At 50.2% G+C, this 27896-nt stretch overlaps 1 protein-coding gene across 1 annotated transcript; it reads left to right on the top strand.

Moving 5' to 3' along the window:
• Positions 1–26911, top strand: GORAB (golgin, RAB6 interacting). The gene is made up of 5 exons (XM_037023759.2): positions 1–431; positions 7857–8211; positions 10619–10720; positions 12721–12861; positions 19100–26911. The coding sequence occupies exons 1-5, from the start codon at positions 371–373 to the stop codon at positions 19557–19559; spliced, it is 1119 nt and encodes a 372-aa protein (XP_036879654.2). The 5' UTR covers positions 1–370; the 3' UTR covers positions 19560–26911.
• Positions 26912–27896: the final 985 nt, after the last annotated feature.

Raw genomic sequence — 27896 nt, 5'->3', positions numbered from 1 at the left:
GCCTGGTGCGCCGCGCTCGCTCGAGATCCGTGGCCGCTTCGCGCCTGCCTGCTCAGCTCCACCCGCGCCCCACCGCCATCGGCCGCCCGTCCTCCTGAGACGGCTAACCCGGCTCCAACAGAGCGGGCAGCGGGAGCAGCGCCGGGCCAGGAGCGGGGCTCCCGGGCGCGGCCCGGGTCTCCTCGTGCCCCTCGCCCGGCAGTGCCGGGGGCAGCCTCGGAGAACAGGACCCCGCGCCGGGCCAGGGGGCCTCGTGCGGACGGCGCGGAGCGCTGATTGGCCGGGCGGCGCGGCCGGACAGAACCCGGATGTGCCCGGCGGCCGTGCTGGCAGTCGGCGCCGGGTCTGGCCCCGGTCGGCGGTCGGGCTGATGGCGCGGGGCTGGGCCGGCTTCTCCGAGGAGGAGCTGCGGCGGCTGCGGCGCGGAAGAGGTAAGGGCCGTGCCACCGGGGCGTCCTGGGCGTCCGGGTGCGGCCGCTCCGGAGAGCGTGCTGGCCTTGACTGGGGGTCGGTTTCCCGGGAGCGGCCCGGGCTGCGCGATGCGCCCCTCGAGGGAGTCGGAGTTCCCGGGAGCAGACGGCGGTCGGGAGCGCGGAGCTCGGGGCCGAGTGAGTGTGAACTCGGAGCCCGCGGCGCACCGCACCTGGGGCCCAGGCGCGCTGGTCGCCGCGGTGTTTGCGGGAAGCCGGGTGCCGTGGGGGCCGGACGGCGAGGGGCCGGTGCGCGGCGTCGGGGTGGCCGTCGTGCTTCCGCTCCCGCGCGTGGAGAAGGTGGGTCGGGAGTGCGGGGTGGGCCTGCGGGGAGGCGGGTCGGGCGGCCGGGCCCCGGCGGGAAGCCGGCCACGCGAACGGCGCTCGGCGTGCGGCGGACGTTCCGGGATCCGGGAGGGAATGAGCCCCGCGGCCTTCCGTCGGGTGGTGCCAGGTGAGCCCGCGTCCCGTTAGCACGGGCGGAGCCGTCGGGGCTGGGAAGTGGGAAAGGGAGTGACATGGGGCCAGAGTGAGTAAGAGATGGAGCTGTCCTGCAGGCTGTGTGTGCTTCAGCATGTGATGGACCGACTCCAGCTTTGTGGTCTCCAGTCTCGTCCCCGTTCTCGGCATCCTTCACACTCACACGCGCAGAGCACCAGGGCCTCCGCCCCGTCTGACGGGAGGCCACAGGTGTCAGCTCCTGCAGCGGGCAGGCCGGCGACCAGGCACACTGCCGTGCGTGCGGTTGCGGGTCCGGGGTGTGTGAGAACCGGCTGCGGAGCCGGCGGGGAGCCCACCGTGTCGGGGAGCCGGGCATCCGGGGCAGGTGCCACCGGCCCTGTGTTAGCAGAGGCGAGTTTGCCCCGGGAGAGAAGACAGTGGTGAAGTCTAGATTAAACAGTACATTTGTTACCTAGAAGTAAACTTCTAAGTCCCCCTGCAGTTTGGGGTAGAATGGGGGCAGAAGGACCCTAACTCCAAGGCCCAGCATTTCACAGTGAGGTGTTAACAGCACGAGCACCTCGAGGAGAGAGCATCTCAGCACCCTTGCACATTCATAGCCGATGGGCATATACATCTCTCTGCTGCTAAATCTTTCTGCCTTGGGTTTACTTGTGACGCTAGAAGAGCTGGATCTTTAATTTTAGAGGGTCCTTCCAGCTGCTCTCCAGACTTAAAGATACATTAAACCAGCAAAAATAAGCACAGTACTCCAGAGAAACCCGTGGGTGCTTTGGGGAAGGTGAAGAATGTTCTTAGCACCCCTGTTCATGATAGTAAAAATCTGGAAGCAACTTCAGTTCATTAACAGGGAGTGGTAAACAGATGGTGGTGTGATGTCCAATGACTTCTGCTGAACGACAGCCACATGCATTAGCGTGTAAATTTTGTAAATACGTGAGAAGAGTAAGTGGCGGTATATATACTCTGATGCTATTTACAGAAGATCAGAATTATACAAAGTTATATCCTTTTAGAAATACAGGAAATCTGTAAAGAAAAAGGAATGAAACAATTCACAGAGGTGGGAGGCAAGGAAATGTGATCACGGGGTGGGTGGGGGGGGCAAATATGCGGGCGCCTTCAAGGCGGTGGCGCTCATGGAGTGAGGTTAAGACAAGTCGCGCTTCAGTAGCAAGTAGCCCTGCACTGTCAGTCACTTAAAATAGTAAAGTTCTTTGCCAGTTATATTGTGAATATCTTCTCCCAGTTTGTAACTTGCCATTTAACTATTATCTTTTGATAAACAATGTATTTAATTTTAATATGGTCACATTTGTCAGTCCCTTTTTTATAGTCAATATTTTGTTGTAAGAAATCCGTGCTCTACCGTAAGGTCTAAAAAATACTAGTCTTTATTTTCAGTGATTTTTAAAAAATCATTTTTACTGTGTTGTAACATTCAAAACACTACATAAAGGAATGTGTTTCTACCAAGAGTTCTAAGTGTTGATGTGATATTTGAGTCCTTAATCCACGTGGAGAGTGTTCTGTTCATTTTTATTTGGTGTGAGGTATGGATTTGATTTTATCTTTTGTGTATAACCATTTTTTCCCCAGGTCCACTTATGGAGGATCTCGCCCTTTGCTGTTGATCTGCGGTGCTGTGTCATGTACAAGGCCTCACACGTGTATGGACCTGTTTCTCAGTTCTCCCTTCTGTGCACGGCAGCGCGGCCCTTAGCAGCACTCCCGATACCTAGGGCTAGTGGCGTTGAATACAGAGCTTCGTAATATTCCTGATATCTGCTAGTCTGGTGCCCTTGCTCTTTTCCTTTGGAAGTTTTCTTGGTATTCTTGAACTTTTACTGTTTCATACAAAATTTTTAATAATCTTACCAAATTTCATGAGAAACCCAGTTGGACTTTGGTTGGAATTGCATTAATATAGGTCAGTTTGGGGAGATATGATCTTCCCGTTATTAACAGTACCACTGACATGGTGTATGTCTCCATTTATTTAGGTCTCTCATAATTCAATAAAATTTCAGAATTTTTCCTGTAGGTGTTTTGAACATCGTCCTGCTGAGTTTGTTCCTAGACACTTGATAATTTCTGGTATTGAAATATTTTCTCTTTAATTATGTTTTCCAATTACTGCTGATACATTAAAAAATACAAGCAAACCAAAAGGAAAATTGACAAAAAACATGACTAGATATTTCTTAGAAAAAGAAATATGACGACATTCTTACCTCCATCAGTGAGCAGAGACTTGCGTATCGGAGCACAGTGAGATGCTTCTTCACACCCATTTGATCCCAAAAATTAGAAGGCACGGCAGTATTGTGTGTGGAAGAGAGAGGGCGTCCGGAGGACCTTACGCGCTGCTCGAGGGCAGCCCTCTGGGGGGCAGCCTGGCGTTTCTCTGCGGGTAGACCTCGTGACGCAGCAGCCCGTGGATAGGATCTAAGGCAAATTCTCTTCTGCATGTGCAGCAGAAGACATAACAGCAATACTCACAGAAGCAAAAATCTGGAACCAGCCTAAATGCCCGTCAATGGAAGATCTGCAGACTCTGATTTATTCACACAGTGGAATATTATATAGTGTTAAAAATAAATGGCTACAGTGACATGAAGAATTTGGATGAATATTGGCAATATCACATTAGGTTAAAGAAAGATTCCATATGGCATGATCCCCTTTGTAAAAAGTTGAATCAACTAAATAAAATATTTTACAAATACTTGAGGATGCAGCGTGAGGTACAGAAAGTGAAAGGAGGGAACGATCCCCACAGGATTCAGACAGTGTTTGTGGGTGGGGACAGTGGGCTTATGATGAGAGCAGAGATCACAAACCTGTAGCCTCTTAGATAAAATCAACCTCAAATGTGCTTCTTTTTTTCTTTTTTTCTTTTTTTTGGATTATTTAATTTAAAATTTTCTTTTTAAATTAATAGTGTGATGATCATTAGTGCCGTTTGCCAAATGCGTCTAGTTCCCGTCTCCCAGTGTGTTCCCGTTGCCATTTTATTTGGGGAAGGACCCAGCGCTGGGTCAGCACTGAACTGAGCAGAAGCATAGGTCACTTACTAGGTCAGAACAATTAACTGCTCCAACGAGCTTTCTTCACCCCCAACCCCGGGGTTAGGCACCCCTAAATGGTGGCTGTACATTAGGTGGTGGCCAGAGCTTTGAGAGACTGATCAGCAGAAACCCCTGCTGACCTTCAGCTGGCACGTGGCATTAGTAAAAATAAACCTGTTTAAAACCACAAAGGTCCGTAGTTCTTTGCCACTACAGCATGATCTAGGTTTTCTTGATCCATACACTTCTGTACATTTAAAAATCAGGATATTTTACATAAAAATCAGAATTTTTATGGTGAAAAATCCAGTCTGGTTAGCACCTAGACTTTTTAATCACAGCAGCCACTTTTAATGGCTGGAGGTGACTGTGACTTGCCCCCAACTTGTGCTCGCCAGTTACCGTGGTCTCCTTGATACTTACGACCTCCAATATGTAAAACAGTATGTTGCATTTTTTTCCAGTTTTTTTCCTTAAAGACTTAATTTTTTAAGAGCAGTTTATGGTTCACAGAAAACTGAGAGGAAGAAATGGAGATTTCCCATTTACCTCCTGCCTCTGCTAACGGCCGCCGTCATCAGTGTCCCCCACCAGAGTGGCACATTTGTTATAAGCGGTGAAGCTGCGTCGATGTGTGGTTGTCACCCAAGTCCATAGCTCGCATGAGCATGCACTTCCAGGGCTGTGCATTGGATCGGTTTGGACAAATGCCTGATGCTGCATCCATGTTTACAGTGTCATGCAGAGAGAGTACTTCCACTGCCCTGACCGTCCTCATTCCCTTCCTGGTCATCCCTCTGCCCTCGCTCCGAACCCTGGCAACCACTGAGCCCCTCACCGTCTCCATAGTTCTGCCTTTTCTAGAATGTCACACAGTTGGAATCGGACAGTGTGTCGCCATTTCAGGTGGGCTTCTCTCCCTGATAGCCGGTCAAGGCCCTCTGCTCCTCGTGGCTCGGTAGCTCAGTTCTCTGTGGTGTTGAATCACATGCCATTGTCTGGATGGACCGCAGTTGACTTGTCCAGCTGAAGCACGTCTTGGCCGCTTCCAAGTCCGGGCAGTTAGGAGTACAGCTGCCCTAAACATCCGTGTTGAGGGTTTGTGTGGACATCAGTTTACACCTCCTTCGAGTCCATACCAAGGATCACAACTGCTGGATCGTGTCACAGAAGCTTAGTTTTGTGAGCAACCACCGAACTCTTCCATGTGGCTGCGCCAGTTTGCCTCCCACCAGCAGGGACCGAGAGTTTCCCGTGGCCCCACATCCTCACCAGCACTCGGTGGTGTCGGTGTTCGGGTTCTGACGGTTCTGATAGGCATCTGGTGGTATCTCGTTTCAGTCTGCATTTCCCGGATGGGATAGGATTCGGAACATCCCTCGTGCATGTTTGCTCGTGGTGTACCTGCTGTGGTGACAGGGAGCCTGTCAGGTCTTTGGCCTGTTTGTTAGTCAGATGGTTTTCTTACTGTTGAGTGTTCCGAGTTCTTTTATATTTCAGACGACAGGCCTTTATCAGGTGCGTCTGTCCCAGATACTCCTTCCCAGTCTGTGACCTGTCTTCTCATTCCCTTGACATTGTCTTTTACAGAGCAGATGATTGTAACTGTGATGAAGCTACTCAGTGATCTCTCCCACAGATGTGCCTTTGGTGTTGCATCTGAAGCCGTCACCGTACGTGAGGTCTTCTAGGTTTCTCCTGTATTATCTTCTAGGAGTTTTATAGTGTTGGGTTTTGCATTTCCCATTTTGAGTTAATTTTTGTGATAGTTGTAAGTTCTGTGTCTAGAATAACCTTTTTTGCATGTGTATGTCCTTTTTTGCCGCCTCCGTTTGTTGCAAAAACTCTCTTTGTTCCACTTTATTTGCTTTTGTTCCTTCGTCGAATCAGGTGACTATAGTTATGTGGGCCTATTCTTGGCTCCATTGATCTATTTGTCCATTTTTGCAAATACCCACTTTCTTGATTATAGAAAGCCTTGAAGTTAAGTATTGTCATTCCTCCAGTTTTGTTCTTCAATATTGTGTTGGCTTTTCTGGGTCTTTCGCTTTTCCATGTAAACTTGAGAATCAAGTTTGTCGGTATCCACTAAATAACTTGCTAGGATTTTGAAAGGGGTTGCAGTGAACCCATAGATCCAGGTGGAATGAACTGACATCTTGACAATATTGAATCTTCCTATACATAAACATGGAATATCTGTCCATTTATTTTTAGTTCTTTTACTTCATTCATCAGGGCTTTAGAGTTTTCCTTATAGATCTGGTACTGTTTTGTTAGATTTATACCTACGTACTCTTTTTTTGATGCTAATGTAAATGGTATTGTGTTTTTAATTTCAAATTCCACTTTTTCATTGCTGGCACATAGACAGGCAGTTGGCTTGTACATTAATCTTGTATTCTTCAACCTTGCTATAAGGGCTTATTCCAAGAGTGGCTTGGTTATATATTCTATTTTTAAGTGGCCTGATTTGTTTATTGTTTGGGAGTTAAAAAGTTAGCATTCTTACTCTCACAGGTAGATTTTGTGAGAATTGCAGATTAAAATGGAAGCTGCCGTACTGAATTTCAGACGGACCATTAACAGTTCAGCTAGAGCGTGAGTGAGAGGTAAACCGGCTCAGTGCATATTCTGATGGTGTGACCAAAAATCAGCAGCGGGAGTGAGTGTTGCAAGACAGCGGAGACACATGTTTTTGCCTAAGGTCAACAGTGACAGCATTCTACATTCGATATGTGTCTTTCTAAAATATTTTCTCTACATGTCTGCATTAATCCTCACGCCGACTCCTTGAGTTCAGTAGTGGGTAAATTCTCAGGCAGAGTGACAGACGAGGAAGCTGGAGTGTGGGGTGATGAACCGACTCACCCGAGGTCCCCGAGTGGGGTGGGGGCAGCCCGGAGCCGTAGCTGCGAGGTGCTTAACTCTCCCTGGGGACATTTAAGTGCCAGGTTTGTGCTGTCTCAGAGGTTAATGTGCAGAATCTAAAGGCCCTGTTTGAGTTCATTTACAGGGACTTACAATTCCATTTCCCAGGCATTTCTTAGAGAATACCATTTATAGATCTTATTAAACACAGTATGAACATGAGTCAAATCCTCCAGTTGTCTGCCCTGCAAGGTTAACAGTGGTGTGAACAATCCAGAAGGTGTAATAGAAGGATTTGGCTTTTTTAAAGTTTCCTCCTTGTTTTATCTTCCCCTGTTGCATTGCTCAGGCTGCTATTAAAATTAGCTCGCACACATAGATTAACGGCTGACTAGACTTTGGGGAACACGACCTTGGACTGTTCTGGAAGATGAAGGAAAACAATTTAGGGTTAACTAGCATTTCTAGAAATGAGACTTCTCAGTTACCCTTTGTGTATATAGTATCTACCTATGTATCGAATTGCCCGAAGATCTGTTAAAACTTAGGAAAGGTGAAGCCCATTTGAAAACTCAGCCTTCATTTTGTTTTTGACAGACTATAAATAAACCAAATATAAGACGTATCAGAGAATTCATTTGTCTCCCAGGTTTGGTGAGTTGGTTGATTCTTTTGACAGTTAACCAGATCACTATGAAAAAGAAACCTTGCTTTGTGTCCTGAGGTGTAACTCACAGACGAATGGACTTCTTGAAGATAAACTGAGAGCTGGGATAACTTTTGTCAGATAGTAACAGCATGATGAGAGCATTGTTGAAAGGCCATGGAGGATGGCTGTTCTGCTGTGGGCTTTTAAGATAAAGAAGGAGGGTAGACCCTGCAGAATCATCCGCACTTTAATGTTAATGCTTTATTTCCTTAGAGAGATTATAATTACTGGCTGCTCACACTAAGGGATTTTCCCCACTCCTTGTTTATATAGATCCATTTGAACCACAGCAGTGTCTTCCCGTGAAGAAAAGTCAACAACTTCAGCGAAGAAAAGCTCTTCAAGAGCAAAGCCAGAAACTTGGACTTCAGGATGGATCGACCTCAGGACCTCCAGAGCAGCTGCTTCCTGCCCCAGACCAGGGGCTCGATGCTCCAAAACCACATTCCTCTCCCCGTCCTGCCCCTGGTCCCCTTACTCTCACCTCTCCTGGGGCTGACGGAGAACCGCAGGGTGTTGGCAGTCGGCCAGGGACCCTGGGGCTTGAGAATTCCCATGACGGCCTCAGAAGTGCGGAGGCTCTGCCCCCCAAGCCAGACTGCACACGGGGAGAAAAGAAAGTGGAATTGTTAGTAAGTCTGTATTGTCCATGAGACCTTCTCCATTTTGCCTTTCTTTTCCCATTGGGCTTTGCAGAAATGTAGTTCTAACATTTTCTGTTTTATATTCTAACCTAGTAATGTACTGAATAAACTATTGAACAATGCCTGCCACCCATATATGTTACAAGCCCATCGTTTAGGCATTTTGTATTTTCTGAGCCATTTAGTCTTCACAGCCGCCGTCCCACACATGCACATTATCCTCACTTGGCAGATGAGGTATCTTGGACCTGGAGAGGACGTGTGTCCCCCAGGCAGATACACCCCTAGTCAGCCACAGAGTTGGGGTTCCCATGCACGTCTCTGGGTAACGTCTGCGTCGCTACCACTCAGCGGCACCTCTTATGGGCACAGCTGTCCCCAGATGGAGACCCCCCTTCAGCTTTCAGGCTTCGTCTTGTCTCACGGGCCCAGAAGAGGGCCTGGGAAGGGACGGAACAGGGATCAGAGGAAAGAGTAGGCCTTGAGGAGACTGCTCAGATAATTCAGCTACGCAGCAGACTTCCTTTTCTTTATTAAATGTGTTTGTATTAGAAACCATCTCCAGAATTTAGTTCAGTCACATCCCTATAGAAATTGCCATCCTATGACTAGTGGATTCTTATAGTCAGAATTCTTTTATTATGCAGTTGACCCTTGAACAATACAGGTTTGAACTGCGTGGGTCAAACAAGATTTTTTTAATCTATTAAAAAATTCTTTGGAGATTTGTGACGACTTGGAAAAAAATTTTCTCTGGTTTTCTTTTGTAAGAATACAGTATATAATACATAAAATTTGCAAGATACGTGGTGGACTTTATGTTATGGGTAAGATATCAATGGTAGCCTATTGGTAATTGAGTTTTGGGGAGTCGGAAGTTACACACAGATTAACTGTGTTGGGTGGTTGGTGCCCCGACCCCTGCATAGTTCAAGGGTCAACCATACAGCTCATGTCGTAATATCCGCTCTTACTTGTTTCCTCCTGATTGATCGCTCCCAGGAAAGAAAGGGTGGCATTTGTTTCTGTTTTCTAGTTCTTGAGTTTTTCAAAGCACCTTATGTTTTCTCTAATCTCAGATATCTTTCCAATCTCTGCTGGTCCAGATTCTGTACTGTGAGTTTAAAGTGTTCCCTGCCCATCGGGAGTTTACAACCAAGAAATCGTTTTGACAAGAGATAAAGCCACATGAATTATGAGACCAACATTGAACAAGTACATACATTTAAATATCTTTAAGTGTAGTTTACCAGCAAAGGCCTGAGACAAGTGGAGGTGGATTTAAATTGAGCTGGAGAATTCAGATCAAATGTCATTACGAAAAATACTCTTTTTTTAGGTACTTGGGGAAATGCTCATAGTAGACATGCAATCTCAGGACTGTTGAAAAGGAGAAATTGTAGGCTGTAGGAAGGGGAAAGGAAAGCTGTGCCCTAGCGAATGCTCAGAAACGACGGTTCACTTCTCAGGCAGAGGCAGGCCGGGGGATGGGGAGCTACGGCGGGAGAAGCAGGGAGGCCTGCCTGGCGAGCTCCCTGAGGAGAGTCACCGGGCCAGAGTGACGTCAGAGGAAGCTCGGGGGGTCGGGGGCGGGGGGGGGGAGGGGAGCTGGAGGCGCCCCTAGTGAGAAAGGAGGAGGACCAAGGTCAGCACCGAGCTGGGGGCCGGGGGTTGGAGAGGCGTGGCTCCGAAGTGCTTACCAGGCCTGGGAGTGGACATTCTGATAGAATGGCCATGAGAAATGATGATGATAGGAGTAAATAGCTTTTATTACCTTGTTTAATTGGAGTTCACATCAAGTTCATGAATTTATGGGAAGTTTTAATACATGTCCTTCAGAATTGGACAGTTTGGAAGACATTTCGTGTTTTCAGATCTTTGAAGTTTTTCTTTAAAAAAAGCATTCAAGTCTTGGCTCATGTTTCACTGTTTAAAAATGTTTAAGAGCTAGAAAAAAGTGAGCAAATTGAAAGAAAATGAATGAAATAAACATTGGTTAGGGTCCTAAGGGTGTTAGGTGGTAGAGACTTTCATTATAGAAAACTCTAAAAGATGTAACATGACATTAGCTATAGGCCAATTTACTTTGCTCTCCGTTTGCATGTAATACATAATTAACTTACATGAGTTTCTTTGTACTCCCAAAAGTGCCACAGTACTCTGGCTTCTAGTTTGTGGGTTCCTAGATTATATGTATCCAGTGGATTTCAAAGGGCCATTTACGTAAGCTTTCTTCACTTCAGACCACAGTCTCTGTTCCTATCAGAACAACATGAGCTGCAGACTTTTGAAGGAAAATATTCAAAACTGGCTTACAGTTGGGGGACTGAGACCAGTGAGGTGTGGGATGGGGTTTTAGAAACTCACTTTTATACCGTCTTTGCTCCCTAGGCAGGAGAAGTCTCGTTGGGAAGTCCTCCAGCAAGAGCAGCGGTTAATGGAGGAGGAGAACAAACGCAAGAAGGCCCTGCTGGCTGAGGCCATCGCCGAGAGGTGAGGCGCCAGGCTGTGCCCGCGGCCAACACTGCCCTGCTTCGCACCTGGCTTCCCGGGTTGGCTGATGTACTGACATCCTCTGCCGTCAGTCGCTCCTTCTGAGGCCAGCTAAACAAGTCATGCTCTGTGAATGAACTGAAATTCCAATGTTATTTTATTAAACAGGACTTTCTAAGCCTACATTGTAATGAATTAACCCTTCAGGATCATTCGTGTTTGCAGTTTCAGCCATCTCCGCGTCCCCAAGGGAGCAGAAAATAGCTGCCAATGTAAATAAATGAGTCACAGGGGCAGCTTTCAGTTTCAGCAGGGAGGCCAGGGTCATCTGTGTGTAGAGGAGTGAAGTGACGTAGACTTATACTCATCTTAAGTGTGTCGCCTGTGGACGTTCTTGAATCACTGACCTGCCCCTCTTGTGGAAGGCGCGTGACGCAGTATGTTACCTCTCGGTAGCTCGAGGTCGCTGTCATGCGTGCCGGCCCACACAGGGGCTGCTTGTTCTCCAGCCTCCCGGGGTCCGTTTGCCCCTCTACTGCACTGGCCTCGTGTCCTGTGTGAGCCACTTTCCTGTCCCTCGCCCGCTCCTTCCGCCCTGTAGTGTGTACTACTGAGGTGCCTTGTCCCTAGGGGGACATGCTGAGTCACTGAAGCAGGTGGAGGGTGGTACGAACTAGTGCGAGCAGCACGCATCTGTGTAGGCCTCCCAAACGAGGGGCAGCCCTCCTGATGGGGTGCGCGTGTGAGTCGGGGGAAGGGCTGGGGCGGAGAGGGAGGCAGGTGGGAGTGAGTGCCCCGCAGGGTATCTGCCAGAGGGTTTGCGTACTTGAAAATGACTTTTTTTCCTACTGGTACACCTTGATCTTTCATGAGGCATAGGAAATATGCAATTTATGAACTTTACTATGTTTCAAGAAAAAGAACAAAATTTTTGAAAAGTAGTTGAAAAGCATTTTAATGGTCTTCATTTGGAAGAGGTTAGGAATGCTGTTTACTAGGATTTTACGAAAAGATTTACAGGCTCAGCATTTGCATTCTACGCACTTCGGATTTAAGACAGAAAGTCCTGACACAGAGATGAAAGGAAATAGGACCTGAGTAGCTTGTTAGCAAATGGGCATTGAGGGACCTCAAGTGAAAGAATCCTACTGTTGAGTTGACTTTTGTGGGCAGGAAACAAGGGTGAGTGTGTAATGGAGGAGGAGCCAGGAGATTGTACATACAATACACGCGGTGCAGTGCGGGAGCTGTCCTGTGAGAGCGCGTGATTTTGAAAGGAGTGAGGTTGTGGCCAAAGGCCGGCTTGTGTGTGTCTGTCATGTTTCTTTTAAGTGTGTAGTGTATGTGGGGGACCTAGGACAGATGATGGGGTCAGTTATGCTTGTGAACAAGGAAAAAAGTGTTTCTGAGCCCTAGAAGGAAGAATTTTGAGGACCTGTAGTTTTGCGTAAAGAATAAGAATCAAAGTAATAGAAGTTGGGGGAATCTAGTCCTATGAAAGGTCAGACCAAGCAGATGGTTTCAGACACGGTGAGGAATGTCATGCGATGCTCGCCTCTGCACTTGGTGTCTGGGCATCAGACAGGTGACAGTGGGCTTAGCAGTGGGGTGTGAGGCTGGAAGGTGGGCGCTGTGGTGGACGTTCCAGTGGAAGGAGATGGGGTGCGTCCCTGCTCATTCTTGTCCTGACGGAGTGAATATAGACCTGAGAGTGAACCATTCATTGGCAATTCTTCATCTTTCTTTTCCTTTGTGTGTGAAAGTGATCCATGCTCACAGGCAGCTTGGCGTGGTGGGGGAAGCCCAGGCGCGGTCCCAGGGAATGCCAGAACGCCACCAGCATTTGTTTGATTTCAGTTTTCCTTGTTCTTCTTAATTTTTGAAAATCATGCATTGTAGACCTAGTATCTATACAGTAACTTGCTTTTTCACTTTCCTTTGTATGGATATGTGATTTTTAGAGGTTCTTATTTTTTTCAACCATGTTCCTGATTTTCTAGATCTAAAAGAACTCAGGCAGAGACCATGAAACTGAAGCGCATCCAGAAGGAGTTGCAGGCTTTAGACGACATGGTGTCCGCTGACATCGGGATCCTCAGGAACCGGATCGACGAGGCCAGCCTGGAGTACGCATATGCTCGGTGAGCTGGGGAGTCGCCTGACCCGGGGGCGCGGTCAAGTGAGTCAGTGTCCACTGCTGGCCAGCCTTGGCCTCTGCATGTCATCTGGGCCTCCTCGCAACCCCACTGCGGGCTGCGATATTCCTGCTCTACTGAATCAAGTGTCTCTTCTTCCTCAAGTCTGCCTGCCTGTTCACTGTTCATGTTCCTGTTGGAGCATTTCTTGGATAATTTACTTACATGTCAGTCTTCTCTGCTAAGCCACCAGGTGTTTAGTGTCTGGGACCCTGAACGCCCGAATAACTTGCCCCAGAGCCCCCCTCACCCCGACTCTGTGCTCACTGATTGTCCGAGGTGCTCCTCAGGAGCAGCCTAGGTCTCGTTTTGGCTTTCACCAAAGAAAGGTCTGTTTGTTTTTTTAAGCCTTTGAGTATTTTAAAGAAAATACTACTTTATCTTGAAAGCTTGAGGTTTTTTCTCTTTTTTCTGTTTGATAAGATTCTGTGTAAAATCTGGTTTGCTGTCAGGTGTTTTCTAACACTGACGTTTTTTTAAAGAGGAAAAAAGTCACGAAGTTTTTTAAAAATGAACTCACCTGTAAAGAATTACATGAACTTTGCAAACAGAAAAAAGGGCAAAAAGTTAAGTCCAATTTCAGGGTTTTCAATACCTTCAACACTGCTTTTCTCAGCCCTGTGTCTCCGCTCACGAGGGGAGGCCGCTGCGTTAGTGGGTCGGCCTTGCGTCGTCCTCTGTTACCGCCGGAAGCCACTCAGGATGCCTCATCGTCCCTGGTAACCACACATCAGAATGTTTACAAAACAGTAAAGCGCAAATGCTGACTGGTTTTTAATTTATTGTTTCCTGTTTAGGAAGAGGTTTGTGCCAGCCTTGTGATTTTTGTAAGTGGTGTCTGACCAATGCTATTAGACTTAGTGGGTTGTCTTTATTGATTAGTTGCCTAATTAATACATCAGTAGCTGATAACTGGAGGTTCCTGATCACTATTAGTAAGGTCATTTGGTACGTAAACAAGATTTTATTAAAACTAAGCCTAGGTTCTTAGCACATTTTATTGTGATTCCAGTTTGCCAGAGGAACATTCTATGCTTTTCAGCCCTTTACGGGAGTCAGATTATTCTGGATGCCCCCATGGAAATGTCATCCCTGTCCTAGCTCTGTCCCAGAGGAGCCTGGAGTGTGGACACCTCTCTGTACTGACCGTGACACAAGAAGTGCCATAGTTTTAGCCTTCAGAGAACCACAAAGAAGGTGGTAGGATCGCTGGTAAAAGAGAAACATCCCATAATATATAGATACTTTTAATTAATTAAAAAATTTTACATGGTAAGTTTTTATATCTCTTAAGCTGAAGCCGACAGTTTCTCGTGCTGATGTCGACCCGGTTGTGCATGAATGTACAAGCTCTTGAGTTACAGTCAGAGCCGCCATGGACAGCTGTGACTGGCACCGGGGCGTTTCTTGTTAATGTGTGAGATCAAGACATGTTTTAAATCCACATCTGTGGTTATTGAGAAATTACAGCCCAGCTTCCTCCTGGAAGGTAGCCCCCCAGGGCAGCCAGTCTCTGTGGGAGTCCCTTGGCTTTGCTTAAGTAGAAGGAACACAGTTCTGTAGTACCTGGAACGAAGCCGTGTGCACGTGGGTTTCTTGGATCCCGAACAGGCCAGAATTCGCTGTGAGGTCAGCCTCCGTAGAGCAGGCAGGGCAGACACCGCCCAGGAGCCCAGCCCTTGGGGTGAGCAGCGTGGGAGCTGCGGAGTGCCAGGGCCGTGCGCCCAGCCGGTTGGTCTGAGAGCAGCTGCCTCCAGAACATTCTTTAACCCCCAGCAAACCAGGAAAACAGCCGCCACTGTTTAACAGACACTCCCGTTTTCGATACACACACCCATGCATACCCGGGTGCACAGACACATGTCAAGCCATTTTGTGAATGACTTACAGAAGAAAAAAAAAAAAGGGGGTTGTGGAAAACAATTTTATTAAAATTTAAGTAAGAGTGTGAGCAGGGCAGACACGTCTGTGTCGAGCAGTGTCTGACTAGGAACACCATGAGAAGCTGAAGCGGTCACGTCCTTTCAGCACACAGGACAGTCCTGGGACGTGTAAAACTGTGTGACTCAGTTCTTCCTGTTGAAATTACTGCCTCTGAGAATGACAGAGTCCCTATTTGTCCAAATGAGTGAAGTGTATCTTCCTTGCATCCTCAAATCGAGAAAATTCACCTGAATGTGTTTTTTGAAGACTCAGTCTGAGATTTCACATGTCTAGCGTTTAGATCATCTGTCTGCATTTGTATTGATTTCCTGGGGCTGCCATAAAAAATGTCAGCACCTGGTGTCTTCAGAAGAAGTTACTCTGTCTCGCTTTGGGAAGCCGGTGTCGCGGGGCTGCCTCCACAGGCTCCAGGGAGGCGCCCCGTGCCCTTCGCGCCTGCGGTGGCTCAGGCACCCCTTGGCTGGCAGCTGCCCCCCCAACCATTCTTGTCCCCCTTGCCCCCGGCTCCCTCCTCTGCCCTCAAACTTCTGCCTCTCTCGAAGGGACCCATGTGATGCCTTTAGGGTCCAACTGGTTAGTCCAGAATGAAGTCTTAAAATGATAACTTAATCTCATATTTTGCCGTATGAGGGTAGTAGTCACATTCTGGAGATTAGGAAGTGAGTGTCTTTGGGGATCACTTTTCAGCCAACCACAGCATTCATCATCTGATTTGTCTACTAACTACAAACTATCTTTACCAATTTTTCTCTACTTTGCCATTACGGGCAGAAAATGAGAAAACATCGTTAGGTGTGTTCAGTGAAGGATGAGAGCAGGTTGCACACCCGGTGTTTCCAGCCCCTTGACTCCCCCCTGGAAGCCGGTGCAGTGCTGGGCACACAGCAGGCGGATGATGACGTAGCTCATCCTGGCATCAGCCTTCGGGCCGCTCCCACTCCAGCATCCTCTTTTCTTATTTTGATTTTTGTAGCATACATGGTAATAATTGATGAGCAATGCCAAAATAATTCCTATGGTGATAAAATGGCAAAATGTTTCAAGATACAGGAAAAATATTAATGTATTTCATAATGTACCCTCAACCCATACTTCATCTTAGATTTATAAAAGGTCCTGTGGACCCATATGATAATTGCAAAATATACTTAGCTTTATTCTTTTTTTAAAAAGTATAATTGTTTTTTTTCTTCTCTGAAAGAAATTGTTTTCTTTCTTCTCTGTATCTATACAAATAATGATATGGTGATCCTTACAGATAGGAGGAAGTGCTCAGAAAAGGAACTGTGAATGTAAAAGTGGATCCCTGGGGCCTAATGGCATACCAGAGGTTCCTGAGGCAGCTCTAGGATCCTTTGAGCATCATTTATTAAATCACTCGGCGTCCCTTTAAAATAACAAAACAATTCCGTGATTACATTTCCAATTCAGTTTGTCTTACTGCATGTGTCCGTCATACTGTGACTTGGCATCACCCACCTGACTCCCGGACTTGCAGTGCAGTTCGTGAAACTAATCAATATTTTAAAAATAAATCACGCGGTGTAAGAATACATATATATATGTTTCTAGACAAAAGATCTTTAAATAAATAGAAAAGCAAAATCTTCAGTGATTTACCCAGGGTGAAAGATCAGTGGAAACCTAGGGAACTCTCTGCAAATACAGTTTCAGTTCAGCATTAGTGAGCCCAGTCCGTGGACCTTTGCTCACTGAGTGGCTGGCTGAGGGGAACCACAGACTGCAGACCACAGAGAGGGGAGGGGGCAGGGTGTTCAGAGCCCCCGTCCCCAAGGACAGGCACGTAGCTCCAGCTCGATGCAGGGTACTCGTCAGCAGGATACGTCAGGGTGGGGAGGGTTCAGATACCAGCAGAGCCCCTTTAGAACAGTTCTTTTATACAGGCGGTCATTGAAAAAGAGCTAGTTTTCTCATTCTCCTATGGTATATGATGTTATATAAATAAGAGTTTTCGAGTACAAACACTAGATCCTTGAACTGTACTTGATCGTAGTTGTAGACCACCTGCTCAGTGACCACTGGGTGCCGTTTGGTTCTGAGGCCCGGTGGGGAGGTTGTTCCTTGAGAGCTGTGCAGACCCTTGACCTGCGTGCGTGGGCTGTTGGGTCCCTAACCTGCCATGAAGTCCTGCCTCGCTGCCGTTCACAGCCCTGGCACTGTCAGTCGCTGCCTCTTCGCCAGCCCTGCCCGCACGGCCTGGCCGCGTTTCCCACAGGCAGTGAGAACTGAGATGAGCTACCGGCTGCAGAGCATTTCGTCCCTGGGCTCAGCATGGGCTCCTGGCAGGGCCTGGCACTGGGAGCTCGTTGGGACTGATGGGAGCCACGCCAGCCGGAGCCTCGCTCTGGAACCCGGGGACTGGAACACTGAGAGGTCCGGTGGAACGGGCTTGAGACGGAGCCGCGGCGGGTGGCCACGCTGGGCCGGGGGTGGGCAGGACAGCCCAGTGAGAGGATCGCGGCTCTGACCCAGGAGAGCAGCCTGGGGCCCGGGGGCACGCCTGAGACGACCCGTGGGCCCCATGCCAGAGCCCCCCTCCAGGCACGTGACGTGCACGGCAGAGGCCGGCCCTGGACCCTGGGCTCTCCGGAACCAGAGCCTGTGTTTTCTCACTGTGTTCCTCCCGAGGCGGAGGGTCCTGCTGGGATGCCCGTTTCCCCTTTGCTGTAATTCTAGTGTTGGAAATGAGCGCGTTGAGTTGACTGGGCCGTCACAGCAGGTGAGGCAGGGGTGAGCCTGGCCTGTACCACCATCAGCGGTAGTTACGGTAAATGACCAGCTGGCAGGTAGGGATTGATCTCGGCAAAAACAGAAGCCCACAAATGTATGGACAAGGCAAAGGTTAGCCGGGATAGGATCATCTTTCTTTCTGTATCAACCTAATGCAAAAGGAAAGAAAGGAGGTCAGAGGGTGACTCCGCGACAGAATGAGCCTTCTCCAAGCAGGGCTGGTGTTCTGGCCTCACATGCAGGCCCAGCTTGGTGTCCCGGTGGACGTGTCAGTGAGGTGCTGTCACAGAGTGGCCAGCGAGAAGTGCGTGAGCCTGGGACTCAGCTGGGATGGGTTTCGCCCACAGGGTCCTTGAAAATACCTGGAGACAGTGTGTCTTGCCAGTGGGTTTCAGCCCCGGGCAAGTTCACTATGGATTCAGTAAGACCGAAACATGACAGTAGAACGTTCTTAGGGTGAAAGGGTTGTACCCAACTTTAATCCCATGGGGGAGGTCACTCACTAGAACCCCGTCCACTCAGAGCGAGTCTGCGCAGCAAGCCGGTCTCTGCCTCGGGGCCTCTGCCCCTGCAGCCATCTCAGTCTCCATCCTCGGCACTGCCACCACTCCAGCCCCTGCCTCCTGCAGCTGTGCAGCCCAGAGCCCTGGGCAGAGCTCTTTCACAGAGTCAGTAGCAACGTATTGCCCACACATGTGCAGTGAGCTGGCCGGCCAGGGCCAGGTCATAGGGACCCTCACTCCACACGCAGGGTGTCTGGCGGTCACAGCTGCTGAGCGCTCCTGGCACCAGCGGGTGGTGTCCAGTACACAGGCACCCCACACAAGTCCACAGCCCGTGGTGTCCAGAGCCGAGGCCTAGGAGCCCTTCCCAGAATGAGCCTGAAGACCCCAGCCCCCTGCTGTCCTCTCCGGGCCTCCCCTTGCTGGGTGCACCCTGTCCCATCCCAGCCACCTCCACCCATGGGCATGTCCTCATGTGCCACAGTATTCCTTCCTCTCCTGACCCGTGAGTCCAGTGGGACAGGTGTCCTTCCTCTGCCTCCCTGCTCACCACAACCAGCTGTGTGCCGGCCCTGGTGTGCACTGGCCCGGGAGCAGGCTGCGTCTGCCCGGGTCTGCCCCCATTGACGCCATGGCGGTAGCTTGAGACACGGTGGCACGCGGGTGAGCGGACACGAGCGGTGCTGCCCCGCCGAGCTTGCCTCGTACCTGTGCTCGGCCCGCATTTGCTCAGATGCCTCCTGGGAAGGGAAGGCGCATGCAGAGGGACCTTGTTACATTAGGAGAGTCGGATGTGGGCGCCCCCGAGGTTTCAGCAGCAGGAGCCCAGTTGGTCTCACGTGTAATGAGTGCGCATAAGCTGTTGACGCCATATCTTCACTTTGCACTTTACTTCCAGTCCTGGAGTTTAATTACCATGTCCAGGCCTTCCTCTGGGCACCTTCCTCGCAGAAAGCTAACGGAGCGATCTCTGCACCTCCCCCCAGGAAGCGGTTCGACAGGGCCGAAGCCGAGTACGTCACAGCAAAGCTTGACCTGCAGCGCAAGACGGAGGTCAAAGAGCAGCTCACCGAGCACCTTTGCACAATCATCCAGCAGAACGAGCTCCGGAAGGCCCGGAAGCTGGCGGAGCTGCTGCGACAGCTGGACGTTCAGGCTGATGAGGGCACCCTGGGGCTGGAGGCGGAGGCGGCGAGTTCGACGGCGGAGCGAGAGGCCGACGCCCGGAAGGAGGTGCTTCGTCCAGGCCGGCCGTGCCCGCCTGCAGGGAACAGTGTGGCATTAGGGTTTGCCGGCGAGAACGAGAGGCATCAGGAGCAGGCCGTCTCCCCAAAGGCAGGCGAACGGTGCAGGCAAGCCGGTGGCAGTCGCCGTCCTGAGCCAGACGGCCCGCGGCCGGAAGTCAGCCCTGCCGCAGGTGGTGCCCCGGCGGCTCTGACCGCCTGACGCGCCCTGTGCGCTTGAACTGACACGGGCGCCGTTCAGTAAGTCCTGCCGTGGGTCATGCCGGGACCTCGGATTGAAACAGCAGTCGCTTCGAATCCGTGGTTGGCTTTAGTGTAACATGTTTGACCCAACGGGGCTCATTCGTAATGCACAAAATGTGTACTTTTGTAACAGGGCCACTGTTTTCCTTGACCTTGGCCCAGTCCCCCCGTGCACCTTGCTACCGGCTGAAACGAGCAGTTGACGAGCATGTCAGAAGCTGCCTGGGTGGCAGTGGTGTCTGGACCAGGCAGGCAGATGTAAACCCAGCTGAACTCACCTTCTCCTGGCACAGTGTTGAGAAACAGTCGTTTGTAATCAGAGGAGAGGCGCAGGATTACGTGAGGAAGAGACAGAGCCAGCAGCAGCCCCAGTAGGAGCCGGGCCAGCCGCTGGGTCTCAGCGGAGCCGCACACACCCCGACGTCACCGCTCCGCTTGGCGGGGCCCCTTCGTGCCCAGCCTCCTTCTGGGTGGCTGTGGTTTACAGCCGTGCGTTCGGTCACTTGATACACACAAATGTGTGTGAAGTGTACCATAATACAGATAATTTTACTATTAGTATGTTATCTTTAATCAGCACATTGATTAAATTTAGACAATGAAAACACTTCTCTGGTGAGGCTGAAAATTATGTAGAAAATCTTATTGTTACTTCTGATTATCCAAAAAATTGATTTTCCTTTGTTATCTGTAAATATGTTTTACATGTTGTATATAAATTATCCTGTCATAAAGCATTTAAACTGCTAAAATGGCTATTTTCTTTCTGCTTGACTAGTTTGTTAATTACATCACTAGTATTTGACTGCTGTATGTGAATGTGTAAAAAGATTGTAGTTTTGTCATGAAATCCATGAATATCACACTAAATTGATGGTCTTTTTATCAACTATTCCAAGTACAAATATTACATATAAGTCTAAAACACCATGATAAAAGAGGATGATGACAACGTAATATATTTTCCATAATAATTTCTGAAAAAGTGGGGTACATCCTGTTTTTAAGTGAGTTTGTGTGAGGATATTCTGGTAATGTGGATAACCTTTGCGTTTTTATATTACATAATTTGAGTTGAAATTACAGCTTTCCATTACTGACTTCTCTGAACAGAGGCGTTTATATAGATGGCTGTGTTTTTATGTGTGGATGACATTAAAACAAAGCCTCATTGCCCAGTACACTTATTTTTCTAAGGAATAAGCAAGTCTGATGCATTTTTAATGTGGTCTGTCATTTATCTTTTTTAGGACTTTTTCTTTTAAAAAGATTATCTTTTTTCAAACTTTCTTAAAAGTTCTTAGCAGTTCAGCCTGTGTTCCCAGGCAGGACGTGCTGGCTGCCGTCACCCACCTGTGCACGAGCCGTCAGGGCAGGCAGGTGAGTGAGTGGGGCTCCAGGATGCTGGCCAGCTGCCCCCTGTGGTCTGGTTCCTGGTCACAGCCTCTGGGTCCCTCCCTTACCAGGCGTGTGGAGAAGCAGGAATGATGGGCAGGTGGGCTGGGTGGGACTCGGAGATCATTGGGGTTAAGCACCCTATTCTACAGATGAGTAGCTTGAGAGCCAGAGATGCCACTTCTGCCTGTTTTTCAGCTCATTTTAAACTTACTGTGCTAGTAAAGTTGCGGTTCTGAGCCCTGGATGTGTCTTGTGTATGTCAGGCTGGGCCCTTCCCTGCAGCCTCCACTGGGAAGCTGCTTTATGGCCCACTCAGGGACTGTGTGTGTGCTTGTGGGATGATTTCAGATGCGCCTATAAGAACTCCCCCGAAACCATTATTTTGAAGAGCTCACCTTGCTGGACTTTCCCAGGTGGTGCCCAAGCGCTCGGGTGGCGACGTAAGTGGGCATCTCACTGCCTCGGTTTAGGGCTGTGTCCCGAGTGTGAGACGGGCCGGCAGGTGCCCAGCCCACTGGGTGATGGCCACGTTCCCAGCTTTCCCCGGTAGCTCTTGCCTCTTAAAAGCATGAAACTCAAGAGACTTTAGGTACATGATTCGCAAATCCGCACAATTGCTTCCGGGAAGGAAATTGTTCAGAATCGCCGCCGTGAGTGGGTCAGGCGGTTGGCAGAGCTCTTTCTGGTGTTCAGCTGCCCAGAGCGCGGTGTCGGGGCTCCGGGTGTGATGTTTAATTTAGGAGTTAGCTCCTTTTGTTACTTAAAAGGCAGTCTTTACAAAACTGGGAATTTTCACTCATGTCTTTAAAAGCGAACTTTGAGGTAAACTTGAATTTCTGAATTTAAGAGTTCTTACACCTCGATTCTCTGCTACTTTCATTAAAGCCATTTTCATAGGTTTCAGAAAAACAATTTCTTAAAATCTGGTTCTCCTTGCATTTAAAATAGAGTTTTTCTCAAGTTTTTCACCTCCACATAATTCTCCTGAATCACAGCAATCGCACGTGGTGAATCTTTGTGCTCACTGAGGGCGCAGCTGGTTTCCAAGTCAGATGATAAAAACTCCTGATTGGAATTCCCAGAACGCACTTCATTGTCAGATTGGCATTTGAATTACAAGTAAAAACTCCGCTACAAACCTCTCCTGTTCTCTGTTTGCATCCAGCAACATAGTTCTCCCAGGGAGCCTCGGGCTCAGCTGCCCCCTCCTTCCAAGGCATTGCCGCAAACAGACTCAAGTTATTCTGACCCAGGCCATTCCCGGGGACCTTTATACATGATGTTTGGGGTTTTATGTTTCTTAGGAGGCAAGTCAGCATTTAAAGGCCCTGATAGATAGAACTCAGACTGTCAGACAAGACCCCTGGCCACACAGGGCCAGAACAATTACACCCTTCTTGACAAAAATGTGCGCAGGCCTGACTTGAGCTGCTCCCCAGAGGGAAGAAGCAGGACACTCTTCTCCGGGCGCCTCTGCCTTAATGCCAAGCAGTGTTTGCAAGCACCTAACCTGAACACTTGACATCGCGCCATCATCTCTGCAGATGACTGTGTGCCTGCATCATACGGGCACAACTAATTACGTGATCCGTGCCTTCTGTCCTCACAAGCCAACACTCTAAGGACTAAGACCGAGACTCATAAAACAAAGGCAGACACAGAACGTAATGCCTCTACGATGGGAGGAAAAATGAGTGAACACGGACACGTCCTCCGGAAGTCCCAGATTCTTAGAACACTCCTAGTTTTAAGTCATCTGTCCAGCTGTTTTGCAATCTGTGGATGTGTCCAAGACCTGCCATACCGTTCAGTCTGCCTTTAGCACTGGGAACCAACACAGAAACAACCCAACTGTTAAGATGGTGTGTCCAGATTTTGAGTCAAAAAATTGTAGTCACCAGAGCAGGAATGAATTGGCAAAGGAAGGTTTTTGCATGTCACTGACTTCAAATGGGGGATCCACTAGAATTTACCAGTGGGGGGGGGGGGGCAAAAAAAACCAGCATGTAATGGAAAAATTAACTTTAAACACATGCCTTTTTGGCTACCTCCACATAATATGCTACCGATATCCTCCTGTGGAGGACAGTGTAAGTGTGAGTGTTACAGAAAATCGGGGTGCTGCCAAGCCAAGGGCAACGGGGGCTAGCCAAGCCAGGACGAGGCAGATGGGACAGACTGGCTCGGGCTCCAGGACACACACTCGCGATCACCCGGAGGAGGTCCTCGGGCCGAGTGACGGGGAGCCTGGCGCGGAGCCTGCTCGAGCAGCGAGACGTGATGGGACACAGCAGACTAGCACGCCTCGGGGCAGGTCACCAGGCCTGAGGTCCATGTGAGGACTGAGATGCACTGTTGCCCGTGAAGGGGGAGGAGGAACGGGTAACGGGAGCAGATGTTCACCAGCTCTTCACCCTGGGCAACACCACCATGCACATGGAGCACACCATGGTCAGTCGTGTCCATGTTCCTGGAGCTCTGCGTTCACCCCAAGTTCACTTAATCTAGAACCCTGTGGATTTGCCCATCTTCTTGATTTCTTAGCCAAGCAAAAGCCAGCAACTGAGACACACGTGTGACATCCATAGGCACGTACATGGAACTGCCGCCCAGTGGAATCCTAAGTGCAGGTGCTCAGACCCGGCCTTCACAGCCGACAAGCAGCTGAGGCCACCACACCGACTCCTGGCCCACATTCTGGCCTATTTACCTCACGTGCGTTTTGCTCGGAAACTGCTGCTGGGTGAGCCCAGCATCCCGTGGACTCAGATGTCCAGCCTCCTTCCCCGGCCGCTGTGCCTCTGGGGGGAGCACACCTGGTGCTAGTGGCCAAGAGCTCCACACACCGCGGAGGCACACGGCTCCCAAGATGCTACGTGAGAAGCCTGGCAGCCTTCAGGTTCCGGCAGGTCTCCTCTCCATGTTCCCGTGACATGAGCTTCACTTCAGCCAAACTCAGAGGGCGGTATTTTTTTTGGCCCTACTGCCTCCTTTGGCACAGGCCAGGTTGTACCCCTGTTTTTTGGGCAAACGGTAGTTCATCTTAGATAAAACAGATGGTCTGCTTGGCCCACTGTCTCAGATGAGCAGTGCCCTCGGTCCCTCTCCGAATCCGCTCTGGAGGCCTGAAGACAGCCCTCTTGGCAGAGTGTCTGCGCTCCCCCAAAACTGGTGTGCTGAAGCCCCAGTCCTGACGTAACGGGGTGAGGGGGCAGGGCCTTCGGAGGAGATTCGGTCATGGGGGGAATCTCCTTAATGGCGTTCATGACCTTACAAGAGACCCCACTCACCCCTTCCACCAAAATGAAAAGTCACCTGCTGTCGCCGCGCGTGCAGGGCGAGGGGAACAGCGGCTGCAGGAGACATTCCCTTTCCAATGGAAGAGAAGCACAAGGCAAACAGAGGCGTTGAAATCCACCCTGGGGCGTGTGGCCAGGTCTTCCTCTTCTGGGGGCGGGTGGGCGACCAGTCTTGAACTAGAGGCTCTGGTTCAAGGTTCTCTGCACATTCTCTGAGATTTCTGCCCTTCGCTGTGACAGATGACCCATGTTTGCAACTGAGAAGCTTCCTGTCCATAGACGGGGAGGAGGGGGATACAGAGGCCTCTTGTGTTGGGAAGTCTCGGTCCCTTTCGGGGCACATTGGTGGCGTTTGTGCCAATTCAGCTGCCTTGGGCTTAGTGGGTTTTCTGGCACCTTCGTGGGGCACATTTGTAACTCCACAGTCACGTTGGCACTTACTTTATGAGAGCCTCTCTTGACTTTGATATGTCAGGGACTGTGGCCCGTGCCCCTACTAAGGGCTGAATTGCGTCCCCCAAATACATAAGTTCAAACGCTGACCTCCAGTGTGACTGCTTTTGGAGGTGGTAACCGAGGTTACATGAGGTCAGGGGGCAGGGCCCTGACCCCGTGGGATTAGTGCCCTCGAGGGGAGAGCAGAGAGCCTGCCCCTCCCTCTCTCTCCCCTCCCCTTTCCTCCCAGCCCCACCCCTCTGTCGTCTGTGTGAGGACCGGGCAGGGGGGCCCCCCCATCAGCCAGGGAGAGCATTGCCCAGACACCAGTCAGCTGGACACTTGAGCCTGGTTTCGCAGCCTCTGGAACTGTGGGAAATGCATCGCCCGTGCTGGTCCATCCAGTCTGGGGATCTCGTGAGGGTGCTGGTGTGACCACTCCTTTCCACAGCTCCGGCGCCCGGGCCCGTCCGGCCTGAGTCCAGCGTCTGGTGCCATCTGAACACCATCTAAATCGGGCACAGCCTACAGAGGCTAGCTACGCACCTGGCAGGACATCACACCTCACAAACACGACCTCGAGGGGACAGGATCAGCGGTCCGCTCAGGGTCCGGTGGCAGTTCCATTCCAGCCACAGAATCAGAAGTAAATAAAATGGTTGTTTTTAAAAGAGGTTAAGTTTGGGGGATAGTTTCTATGCAGCATTAGATCATCGATCTGCATAGGTTGGATCACAAGCTCTTGTATGTTCTACGAGGCAGCAAAAGGCTAACTGGCCATCAGGGAGATCGGACACCCTTCGGTGATGAACGGAAACCACGTCCCATTTAACGGAAACTGTGTCCCATCTAAGGACGTGTGTCATATCTAAATGGCGCCCAAATGCCTCTACCGACCTCCCTTGGGGGAAGTGCTCCGGGCAGAGCACAGAGAACACATCGGCTCCGGCCACGACCTGACGGCAGGCCGAACTACCTTCCAGGACCCCCAGCCTCTGGCCAGGCTGGCGCCCGCTAAGCCGCACACAGCGCGCTGACCTGTACCCAGTCGGCGGGGATGACGCCTTCCCACCCCTCGGACCTGGCCTGGCGTACACTTGGCCGCTTCCATCCTCTCGGGGCCCCGGAAAGTGCTGGGCTTGCCTCCCCTGCCGTTCTAGGGTCATGGAAACTCCGAGGCAGCCCACACCCTTTTGCTCCACTTGGGCCGGGCAGCTTCTCTGGCACGACGCAGAGAGGGGGCCTTCTGAGGTTTCGTCTTCTGGATTCTAACCTGAAAGCGAGGCACAGGCCCCTTTGTTCTGAGAACCGGGAAACCCCGCACTCAGGCAGGGCTCAGCTCGGGGAGCGGCCAGTGGGGGGCCGGAGCCCCTTCAGGGACTCACCAGCACGCAGCCCTCTCGCTTCGCCTTAGGAGAGCCTCTTGTCTCCCAGCCAGGGGAATTTTTATTTTACGTGGGCAGGAAAAAGTTGGCTCCAATTGATCAAACACTCTTCCAAATCTTTTTTGTCTGAAGCCCGAAGCTCAGCTTTTTAAACTCTGAAAGCCAAGAATTTGTCTCTTTTGTTCTCTGATTCTGCTGTGACAACCCTCCCCTGAGGCCGGGAATGACTCACGGTCTAGCTGCTGGGGCGGGGGAGGGCCCAGGGTAACAGGAAATCACGGGGAAAACACATTTGTTAATCCATCAAAATACTATCCTTGGACACTAGGGTTTTTATTCTCTTCTCTTTGCTAAACCGGGATGAGCCAGTCCCTCTCCTTCCTCACAGAGCCTCCACATCAGACAGCGTTCGGGGGCGTGAGTCAGAGACATCAACTCACTCTTGCCCAGTCTCCCCGAAAACGGGGGACAGGTCCCGGGGAAGCTGGGGGTGATGGGGGAGCTGAGACCGGGACAGACGGGCATAGGCACCCCAGAACCCCAGACCCCGTGTGGCCCAGGCCCCGCTTCCCCTCGTCTCCGTGCCCTCTGCACGTGGGCTTTGCCTCCCGGCCCCTTGGTCTGCAGGCCCGAGTCTGACCTCCTGCCCGGGTCGTGAGACTGGGCCCTCCGCACCTCTGCCCGAGCTCTGATGGGAGGGATGCTGAGCGTCTGTGTGCTCAGGGACCAAGCTGTCAGGCTGCGGCGTGTGCGGATGGAAGGCCAGAGCCCCCGCCCCAGAGAGGCCACCAGGTGCCACCCCCAGTTCATTATTAGCTATCTTGGCAGCTCACCCGTGCCCACCAGGCAGGACTCACCACGTGGCCTATTTTGAAGCTATTTATGGGTATGTCTCTTGTCTGTCTCCTCATGGGTCACCAGCAATGTGGGGGCAGGAACTCGGTTTCCCTCCCCCACAGAGGCCCTTGCCAGGCATTGGAAAGTGTCCCTGAGGGTCAGACAAGCAAAACAAAGAGTTAATCAGACCAGTAACCCCCACAATCCCATGGGTACTGTACAGGAGGACTATGGGCATTTATATGTGAAGTGTGGCTCTGAAAACATACCCACATGCCCTCTCATGTGCGCCACCGGTTTTCCTAGGCAGGGAAAGAGTCAAAAAGTTTGCCTGGCACTCGTGGACTTCTGACATGATATAAAACACTACAATTTTGGCTTTTCCATTTTAGCTGACATAGTTTAAGTTGATGAGTATTTTGATTTGTGCCAGTCTCAGGCAGTTTTAAATGCTATCCCTGCAGGAGTCAAGAAGTCCAGTCATAACCATAACAATATGCTTTTCACTCAAAAGCACCGGAAGAATGTTTAGGTGCAAAGAAAGCATTTTCCACTGAAAGGAAACAGGGCAGTTGACATCACCTCCTTCTTAAGGCCTGGAAGTCAAAACTGTTACCAGCTTCATGGGATGAAAATCCAGATCTGCCCCAGACCCCAGCATGTCCAGGGGCAGTCCAGCCAGAACGCAAGTCACAGTCTGAAGTTCAGAAGAAGTCAGGCAGAAGGGAAAGCACCGCGGCCACAGGTGATCGCCCCGTTGTTTGCGGGGCACCATTTCAGCAGGGAACGTATAATGAATCCCCTTCCATCTCTGCAGTCAGTCCTCCTTGGGAGAGAGATTTGCAGAGAACTCCTGCAATCACACAAGATCCGGGCAGAAGAAAATGACTTTCTTTTTTTCTTTTTCCTGAACAGACCCACCAAATAATACTGGATAGAGTT

Source organism: Manis javanica, chromosome 14, assembly GCF_040802235.1.
Source record: "Manis javanica isolate MJ-LG chromosome 14, MJ_LKY, whole genome shotgun sequence".
NCBI lineage: Eukaryota > Metazoa > Chordata > Mammalia > Pholidota > Manidae > Manis > Manis javanica.
This window is presented reverse-complemented; position numbering and strand designations above follow the sequence as displayed.